A 10985-nucleotide genomic window follows, 5' to 3' on the forward strand; every position below is an offset into this window, starting at 1 on the left:
GGCTTAGCCGAGATCACCTTGGCGCCATGACCAGGACACGTGGCACCTCGGCTGGCACTTCGGTGCCACCTTGGCCACATGTTGTCATTCCTAAAAAATATGCCCCCACACTTGGATTCTAATTTTCTTTCCTTTCTTCGGGCATATGGTACCCAATCTCATCATTCTTGTATAGGCACGTCCTAACAAAATGGTCGCGCCAAAAGGTAGCATCGTCATATTCTAGACACTACCTGGGCCTTTCTTATTTCCTCTTTCTCTCTTAAAAAGTTTTGGGTGGAAGCTGCTCTCACTGCTATCTACACCATAAATCGTATGCCTACTTCTCTCATTGCCAATCTCTCTCCTTATGAGTGTCTGTATGGTTCTTCTTCTACATACACCACTCTTAAAGTTTTTAGCTCTACTTGTTTTGTTCTCCTTCAACCTCATAAACACACTAAACTAGAGCCTCGTTCTCGTCTTTGTTGTTTTCTGGGATATGGTATAGAACATAAAGGGTATTGCTGTTGGGATCTAGTCTCCAAGCGTTTTTGTATTTCTCATCAAGTGATCTTCTGGGAACACAAAATGTTCTCTACTTTGTCTAAGTTTTATCTACCACAGTCCAACTATTTCCCATTTTTTATTGATCGTTCTATAGACTTGTTGTCTCCTGAATTTGATGCAGATTCTGGTCCAATGCCTTCACAGCTTCCTATGCCTACCGTCCATCATGAGGTTTCTGTATCTGACGATGGTCCTATGCCTATTCCATTACCTCTTGTGAAGCTTCCTCCATCACCTCTCGTGGAGCTTATTTTATTCTTACCATCCTCTCTTCTAGAAGATCATCATTCAACTCGGGTAAAACAATATTCTTGCAACAACCCCAACCCATGATTAACGTTAATCCATGATTTAATATGCCTAATAATTTACTAAGATCAAATCCTGAATTAATTGCATGTGTGATGCATTATTTGTACTTTTATTTGTCTTTCATAGGAAAATATGTTCATGTTTCTGCTTCGGTTGCGAATTGAAGGCCTTATCGGCATCTGATTCAGAAATCGACTTGACTTATGTGTTCGTTAGAATTTTTAGAATTTTCTGGTGAGTTCAATTGAAAGTCGATTCGAAACGATTTAATTAGAATAATTTAATGTCTAATTGAGTAATTTTATTAACCATTTAACTAAACCATTACTTTAGCTTATATAAGGCATTGGTAGACCCCCATTCATACCTTTACACTCTCATATCTTCATTCTTAGTGATAAAAACGTGAGAGAGAGAGAGAAAGAGAGAGAGAGAGAGAGCGAGAGAGACTAGGAATATTTGGTTCTAAGCTTGAGAATTTTGTGAGACTTGAGCTCAATTAAAAGGAATTGCCAGAAAAGAGAAGGATTTGGAGAGAACTTGGAAAACTAAGCTCTTACACTTGAGAATTCAAGGCTTAAGGTAGAAATTCACTCCTTTAGTTGTATATTTGTAGTCTTTAATGCATGAATTCAAGAGAGTTAGCTAATTAAGCCAAAAATTAAGCCTAGGGAGAAGGATTAAGAAGATAATCATACTTGCATGCAAATTATTTTGCATTTAGAGCTTGATTTTGAGAAAGTCTCACATGCATGCAATGATCATGGCTTGATTTTGAAAGCTCATCACATTTCACATGTTTTTACCTCATTTGATTATGTTTTGGAAGGTTAAAACTCATACCATTACATGTAAGCCATATTTTCAACATTTCAGGTTTGGGTTTTGTATAATTGACTAGCTTTTGAGCTTAATTTTGTGAAATGATTTTGAATTCACCATGGTTTTACCATTTATAAATTTTTCCTATAGTTTCCTCAAGTTTTTGGCTCGAAAGATCATGTTTTACAACTTTGAATTTGAGTTTTGAGCTGAAAAGAACAATTTGAAAATTCCAGAATTTTGCTCACCGCTCGAGCGGAAGAACCTGTGCTCAAGTGACCACCTTTGTTTTTGCACTTTCGCTCGAGCGTAAAATGCACGCTCCCAGAAGTTCTATATTTTTGCAGGCCGCTCGTGCAGCAAGAGTTATGCCTGAGCGAGAGCATGAGTCTTACGCTCGAGCGTCCGTCGAGCATGAAAATCACACAACCAGTACTTTTCCAAAGTTTGCAGACCGCTCGAGCGAAGGAAGTTGTGCTTGAGGGACCCTTCATATGTTTTCATGTCCGCTCGAGCAGAGGATGTCGCGCTCGAGCGAGGACCCCTATTTCCAGCATTTTGACCAAGTGTTTTCAAATGTATTTTTACATCCTCATTGCATCCTAGGCATTCTTAGGCCATGTTTAAGACATAATAATGTGGATAAGAAGTAGAAACACACCAAGCTAAGAAGGGATTTATTTAAATGATTGTGGGTGTGTGATTCAATATATATTCGTTCTGAAACTGTGTAGGTCACATGCCACAAGACGTCTGATTTTCCTATTTTGTCTGTTGCCTTGGAGCCATTTGTTAATTATGAGTAATAACTTTGTAAAGTTATGTTCAATTATAAGTATTTTCTGAATGATATAAGATGATTGTTTCTGAAATATTATTTTTTGTATGAATGAATAGTTGTCTAATGTTTCTAAAATGTATTTGTGGCAATCTTAGCTTCAGATGACATCTGTTATCTGTTTTGTTACGTCCCAATAATGGGTCAACTGTACGTTTTATGAGCCAATTGTTATGGATCCTTATGTATACGTCCCATTTATGGGCCAACTGTACGTCTCATGAGCGAACTGTACCGTCTCCATGCATGCGAGTCAACTGTATGCCTTTATGGCCGTCTGTTTATGGGTTAACTATTTCTGCTGGTGTTAATGAAAGTACCACGTATGATTAACTACAAATTCTGATTATGAATATGATTCTGAATCTGTATCTGTTATGAACTATGATTTCTGAACATGATTATGAATCCATTTCTAATAGCTACTGAATTCTGTTTTCTGTAACCATTATAGACAACATTCATTTAAACCCTTTACTCTATTATTATTCAATGTGCTCCCGCTCACTATTTATATTATGTATGTAGGTGATCAGACACGTGACCAGGCTCAGAGTTGAGGACCTGGTGTTTCAGTTCTTTTTGTCAGCTAGCCTTTGTGCCTCCTGAGGAGGTTTCAGATTAAGTCATGTTTAGTGGCTGTTTTTGTGAATGTATTAGCCTTTGTTTCTTTTGATTTTCGGACAAGATTTCTGTTAATATGTACATGGAGTGATGTGTAAATACTGTATCTTTTGGCGTCACTAGTAAGTTTATAAAAGTTTAAGATTATCTATCCCATGTATATCTTCACAGTTCAATGGAAGCTTCCGCAGCCCCTAACTATATATTATTCTGTTAAGAGGCCTTTGGTAATCCAAGGATTACTGGCCGGTTACGATGCTAAACCTATAAGGGTGGGTTTGTGTCACACCCCAACTCGCCCCTAAAAGTTTGGGCATGACCAATTCGGAAACGGATATAAAATTTGGTTTGCATAACATATGGGGCCTGAACGGAAGCAATTATTAACATAAACAGTATCCATTGAGCTATCACTACTATGCTAGGATCACAAACATTGCATCAGATAGACAACATACAGTGACCATACATATGAGAAACAGTTATGTACATACGTATATACAGACCCGGCCCCATAATTGGGCATGTAACAAAAGCATCGGTAAAAGAGGGTTATACACATTTCATAACCTTAGAAAAAAAAAATTTAGAGCACAAAACTAAAAGCTTAGCAAGAACTCCACAAAAATGAATGAGCTTCATCTAAGTGCTTGGACGTACTGAGGTTGACAAAGAGAAACGAGCATGATGGGTTAAGACTGACCTCCAGGTTGGTTACCTATAGAGACAGACATAACACGGAGTGAGCAAGGCTCAGTGAATAATAGTACTTAAACAATTCAATGAATAAACTTGAATTATAATGTATATAAGTGCAGAGGTTATATGATTAATCTTATTTTGTAAATATTTTTAGAACGGCCTTGGGCCCAATCTTTATATAGACTGGCTTCAAGCCCAGTAACATACAGAACGGCCTCAGGCTCAACAGACTTTACAGATCGACCTCTGGCCTAACAGACTTTACAGATTGGCCTCTGGCCCAACAGTCTTTACAGATCGGCCTCTGGCCCAGATACCAACAAAGCAGAATAATTCTAGAGTGGTACAGATGTATACAAATTTTCCAATCGTTCATAAAGGTTAGCATAGTCAATTTGCGAATAACAGAGCGTTAATAATAATTATTAACAATAAGCAAATGTACTACTACAGTACTATTACTCACAGGTGCTGTATGGTGTAGCTGTTAAAAGAGATTATAGATTATAGCTTAACAGATTATAGATTATGACTTTAATCAGAAGCTGTTAATCTGTTTGGTATAGCTGTTGGATTATTGATTTAAGTTACTGAGTAATGTTTGTTAAATAAGCTGTGAAGTAGCTTTTTCAATTAACTTTTATTTTTTATTATTCACTATTTGTCTACATTTCTCATAAAAAATAATAATAATATTTTATAGTCCATTTGGGTCTTTTTCTATTTTTAAAAAAATAAAAAATAAAAAAATTTAAGAGTATAACCGTAAATTAACATGTCCACAGCAGAAGTTGATAATCAGAAGCAAGGGGTGAGCAACTTCTCAGAATCAGCTTTTTTGATTTAAAATAAGTTGTTAGAATCAGAAGCTGTTTGAAATAAGTTTAACCAAACAGTCCAAAATAACTTTTTAAAAGCCACAAGCCATAAGTTGGCTCAAAAAAGCCCCACCAAACACCTATACAGTGCTGTGGTGGAGCGACAGTCTCTCCCGGTATGTGCCCTATATATACATGCAGTTCAAGAATTAGTTCATTTTCCTTTTTAAACAATATCTGATTCTTTTCGCTTCGAATGAATTTACAACCATTTTAAGAGTATCAAATACAGATTTTAATAATATTAGAGGGTCAAACAAGGAAAACGGAGCAAACAAAATTTTTCGGCATGGGCCGCACATGCGGCAGTCCCCCTCCGCACGTGCGGTAAGGTGGGTCGTACATGCAGTAATCTTTCCCCGCACGTGTGGTAATTTTAGTACCTTAAAGTTGGATTTCCCCTGTTTTCCGCACGTCCAGCTGTGAGCCCCGCACGTGCGGCCATGACCCCTGCACGTGCGGTCGTAGCCCCTGTTTTGGGCTGTCCGAAATTAGGCACAAAATCATCAAATCCACCATATTACAAGGGAAGAAATGGAAAGAACAACTCAATATAATGGCATAACAACTCCATAAACATGGATTACAAGTCAAAACACCATATAATCATGGATTACAAGCTTATTGAGATCATAATCTAACTCCTCTATTTGGAACATAAACAAGAAATATGTAGACACATGTAACTTCAACATGCAAGATCAAAGAAGAAAATGCAATTCTTTCACATAACTTAATTTAATTCCCCAAACAACCAAATGATATGAACACACATCGAATTAAGTGATTACAAACATACTTCAACCCAACTACAAACCCTAACTTATATATTAACAAGAATTTCTTACTCAAAATCAAGAGAAGGATTGTACAAGGTGAATTAAACTTACTTTGAGCTTAAATCTCTCAAATTCTTCTCAAATCTTCAATCTTCTTCCTTGCTAAACTTCTCCTCCTCCTCTCTAACTCTCTTCTCCTCTAACCCTCTCTCAGGAGATATTTTATGCCTTAGCATTTTCTAAATCAAGGGTTAAAAGAATAGATATATATCTAAATGTTGAATAAAACAAAATTTAATCAGTTGAATCATTTCGAATCAGATTTTTACAGAAAATCATATTATGCTCTAAAAATAATGCTGATCTTAGGTATAAAGTCAATTTTAGATTATCAAGCTTCTAAGGCTTCCAATTTCTGATTACAACATCATAATTATAACAGATATTTCTCTTATTAGACAGATATGAATCTATAATCATAAGATTCACTCAATTAATCTTAATTTCACATGGAATTTCACAGTAAGCATAAAAATGCACAGAGTATGGGACTGAAAGCATACCAGAAAACATGTACGAGGGTCGAGTTATTACAGTTTGGGTCGTGACAATTCTATTATTCTCTATGATTATATTATTGGTTTAACTGTTTTTTTCTCTCATTGAACCTACTTCTCATCATGAGGCTTGTTCTAACCCTCTTTGGTAGCAAGCTATGACTGATGAACTGTAGGCTGTAGATAAAAATCATACCTAGGACGTAGTTGATCTTCATTCTAGCAAGAGTACTGTTACTTGCAAATAGGTGTATAAGATCAAAACTCATTTTGATTGTTCCATTGAGCGTTACAAAGCCTGTCTTATTGCCTGGGGATTTACTTAAGATTATGGGATTGACTATGAGGAAATATTTGCTCATGTTGCCCGTCTTACTTTAGTTCGCAGCTTACTAGCAGTTGTTGTTGTTCGCCACTGGAGTCTTTGTTAGATGGATGTCAAGAACGCCTTTGTCAATGGTGATCTCATTGAGGAAGTTTATATGCAATCCATCAAAGTTTGCAAACTTCGTCGTGCTTTGTATGGTTTGAAACAAGCTCCTCGTGCCTAGTTTGCGAAGTTTGGTTCTATTATAAATGACTTTGGCTTCTCCTTCAGTGCCTATCATTCTGCTTTGTTTATACATAAAACAGAGCGTGGTATTATTTTTCTTCTTTTTTATGTGGGGATGGTGCAATGGGTATTTTTAGTCTCAAACAGTTCCTCAATCACCAATTTGAGATGAAAGATTTGGGTTTGCTTAGCTACTTCCTCGGCATGGAAATTTCTTATGACCCCTTTGGTTACTTTCTCACCCAGGCCAAGTATACCTCTGATCTCTTGACTCGTGCTGGTCTTACCAATTGCAAGACTGCTACTACTCCAGTTGATCCTCAGACTTGCCTCACACCTTTTGATGGTCACTTGTTATCTGATGCTACTTTATATCGTCAACTAGTTGGCAGTCTTGTCTATCTCACGGTTGCTCGTCCAGACATTGCCTATGTTGTTCACATTGTCAGTCAGTTCATGGTTGCTCCTCGTTCTTCGCACTATGATGCTTTGGTTTACATTTTGCACAATCTCGAAGGAACTATGTTTCATGGTCTTCACTACTCAACACACTCTTCTCTACAATTACATGCATTTTATGATGCAGATTAGAAAGGGGATCTTACTGACTGCCGTTCTACAACAGGGTTCTACTTCTTCTTGGTGACTATCTCATTGCCTAGCGTAGCAAGAAGCAAACTCTTATTGCTCGTTCTAGTACTAAGGTTGAGTATCGTGCTCTTGCTAACACTACTCAAGAGTTTATGTGGCTTCGTTGGCTTCTTTCTAATATGGGAGTTCTTCATCCTGCTGCCACTAACCTCTATTGTGGCAATCAGAGTGCTATTCAGATTGCACATAATGATGTCTGCCATGTTCACACCAAGCATATTGAGATTGATTGTCACTTTATACGATAACATGTTACTAGTGGCACTGTTCATCTTATCTTTGTTACCTCTGTCGATCAGACAGTCGACATTTTCACTAAGGCTCATCCTCCAGGGTGATTTTCTGATTTACTTTCCAAGATCAACTTGATATCTGCATTACCACCTAGAGCTTGAGGGGCGTCGGGGGAGAGGGGGTGTTAAATATAATATATATTCTCTGTATAGTTACATACCTTATCAGTATATTGCCATAGTTAGTTTCTTCTCTCCTATATAAAGGCGTTTGTATCTATTCATTAATCATTCAATTCAATACAAGAGTTTCTCTTTCTCTTCTCTCTATGCTCTCATAACAAAACAGACGTGTGCTTAAGGTCCACAGAACTGGACTAGTTTCCAATTTATGAGAAAGCACAGTTTGTGCTCATCTAAGAGGTTCTCTCCTCTAACTCCGAAAATCCGTTTCAGGTATTCATGCGTCCCAGTAGTTTTCCATGCTGCTTGCTTATTTGAATTTTGTGTTAAACGAATTGCCTTCCATTTTGTCTATATATGTTTGGAACATATATTTTTATTGCACCATGTAATTGAAACAATTGGTTGTTCTCATTATGGTTATTCAAGAGATATTAAGAGTAACCATTTTTGTCATCACACCTTGGTTATTCATAAGTAGATTATTGGGGTGGATGGTGAAAGTTTAATTAAGATTGGATAAGTGTAGTAGACGGATCCTTTTGAGTGTAATTTTTCAACACATATGATGTAGAACAAGTGGGGACAACCTTTGCCATTCAATAAGGGTTCTTAGGGGCTGAATTTAATAAGTTGATGTGGCTGAAATTTTGGTAAAGTTATGAGGTTTTTAGGTTTTGTATGTGGGTGGCAAAAGGATAGGGTTTTGGAGCTTTAATCAGACATGGAAGAGAATGGTTTATGATTCCAGCGTCATCAGGAGCCTGTTGAGGTGCTTTTGAATCATTAACTATAATTTATGCACTCTTAATAATCTAGTTGTTCGCAACAATGGGTTGATTTTTATTGTCTTCAAGTAATCATAACTCATTCTAATTTTAATGTTTTTTGGATTTTTAACACAATGCCAACTGGGCAAAAAATGATTAGATGGTAAGAATTTGTGTGTATATAAGTTAGAATTTTTCCACGAGAAAGTAGCAATAAGGTCTCCACTGAAAATTGAAATGCAGTGTTATGCAGAAAAAAAGGCAGCTGCAATGTGGATCGATTTTCCTAGATCTATTCCTCATTAGGACACAAATTACTCGGGCTAAACAAGGTAAATTTTGATAAATCCTAATAACAGGGCATCTTTAGAACTGATTAGTCAAATGCATCACATTGCAATACATATTACAAACTTATGAAGATCTATTTTATTTATTTATTTTTTTTTTTCAAACGGAATCCTATATGGGGCTCATGAGATGTTTGTCATGCTCTTTTCGATATTGTAGATTATTTTTTAAGAAGGTTGCTCTTTGATATATTCCTTTTAAGCTCTTTTGGTTGCTTAGAAAATGGGGAAAAAGAAGAAAAGAGAAAGAAAATTTTGATATACTTGTGTGTTTTTCTTTTTGTCTATTCTTTCATACAACGACACAAATCACTTTATCAAGAAGGATGTTCCTTGTGAGACCGACTAGCTGACTCATGTCTATACATTCATCCTCCGTTCTGAAGCTACCTACAGCATCCTCATTGACAATGTGGAGAAGCAATCTGGCAGCTTGTATCTGATTGGAACCTTCTACCAGCAAAGACAATCAACTGAGGCCAATAAGGTGATTGCTTATGCTTGGAAGATTTGTCTCATATTTGACTAATTTAGCGTTTTTATTATTTTTTTTCCTTTTCAAATTTTTGATAATGACCAAACTGCTTATTGATGACAGCTTGAAGATTAGGACAACAAAATTCTTTCCTGATCTTGAAGATAAGAAACCAAAGGTAGTGAACGTTTAGTTAATAATTCATTTTTATTTTTTCCTAAATTTATTTGACAACTGAGAATATGGGGTCGGCAGTTGGGTTGAACATTTTCTTGTTTTGACAGGCTTATGATGATATCTCAAAGGAGATACCAGATCTTGATGCCATAAAGGTCTTCATTTAAAATTCTGTTCAGTATCATATATACTCATGTTTTGAAATTCTTGTTAGAAGTAATGTAGTCACTAATGTTGTGTTTGGTTAGGGGATTTGAAAACGAAAAGAAAAAAAGTATGTGAAACTAGGTGAAATGTAGGCATATTTTGAAATTCTTGCTGAAAGTAATGTAGTCACTAAGTAAGATGGTTTCCAATTTCAGCCTGAAGATTGGGATGATGAAGAAGATAGTCAGTGGACATCCCCAACAATGCTTAATCCAGACTACAAGGGTCCATGGAAGGCAAAGATTTGTGGAATTTCTACGTTAAATTTATGTAACTGTTGTCATTGGAAACCACTAATTTATAACTAGTAAGTTCCTTTTTTTAGAAAATTAAGAATCCCAACTAGCAGGGCAAGTGGAAGGCACCTATGATTGACAACCAAGGTTGCTTTAAATCTTTACGTTTCATGTTTCATTAACACCGAAAAATTGCTACTATGGTGTTTTGAAAAATTGGTAAAAAATTGAGTTTTTGGTTTTTTTTTGTGACTTTTTAGTTTTTTGTGTGAAAAAAGTAGAGGTGATATGGCCCAAGAAAATCAAAACCCCAAAAAACTGACTTTTTACTATGTTGCCAAAATGCTGCAGAGTTCAAAGGTGATGATGATCTCTATGTTTTCCCGAAGTTGAAGTACGTGGGCATTGAATTGTGGCAGGTATTTCTATTTTTTCCCTCATAAATGGTTTATCATTCTTTTGGAATTGTGACTATGAAGCAAGTTGCATGAATTTTGTTTGGTGAAATCTGGAACCCTGTTCGACATTGTCTTGATTTGTGATGATCCGGAGTATGCAATGAAGCTGGCAGAGGAAACATGGTGCAAACAAAAAGATGGACATATATATATATGACAATATATATTTTGTTAATTTTATGTTATTTTTCAAATAAAAAATTATTAAGCGCATGCAATTGATATTTTTGTTGTAACAAATGCATATATAATTTTTATAATAAATAATTATTTGTGACAAATGTCATTGAATACTATTTGTGACCGAAACTAGATGGTTGCTAAAGCATAATAAGCATTTTTTTTTAATTTTTTGCAACGGCAAAACAATAGACGCAAAAAGTAGGTTAGGCGGTCGCAAATAATTTGTGACCACTACTTCGCCGTCGCAAAAAATATTTGCCACCTCCATATTTATGTCTCTCATTTGCCGTTGCATGGGTTGTCGCAAAAAAAATTTGTGATTTTTTTACGACAACTGGTAGCAGTTGCAAAAAATATTTTTTTTAGTAGTGTTTTTTTGTTTTTTTTTGTGTATTTTTATATTTCACAGTGTTTTTTTGTAATGTCTTTGTTAACAGAGAACTTTTGA

General features: G+C 36.0%; 1 protein-coding gene across 1 annotated transcript; it reads left to right on the forward strand.

Moving 5' to 3' along the window:
• The first annotated feature begins 6492 nt into the window (after positions 1-6492).
• On the forward strand, positions 6493-10511 carry LOC114322845 (retrovirus-related Pol polyprotein from transposon RE1). The gene is given in 11 exon segments (XM_082875974.1): positions 6493-6611; positions 6752-7106; positions 7277-7459; positions 9088-9238; positions 9241-9313; positions 9412-9454; positions 9561-9608; positions 9816-9906; positions 9969-10043; positions 10248-10315; positions 10380-10511. Coding segments are annotated over 11 exon segments (1338 nt in total).
• Positions 10512-10985: the final 474 nt, after the last annotated feature.

This window comes from Camellia sinensis, chromosome 6 (genome assembly GCF_055761805.1).
Source record: "Camellia sinensis isolate YWXY chromosome 6, ASM5576180v1, whole genome shotgun sequence".
NCBI lineage: Eukaryota > Viridiplantae > Streptophyta > Magnoliopsida > Ericales > Theaceae > Camellia > Camellia sinensis.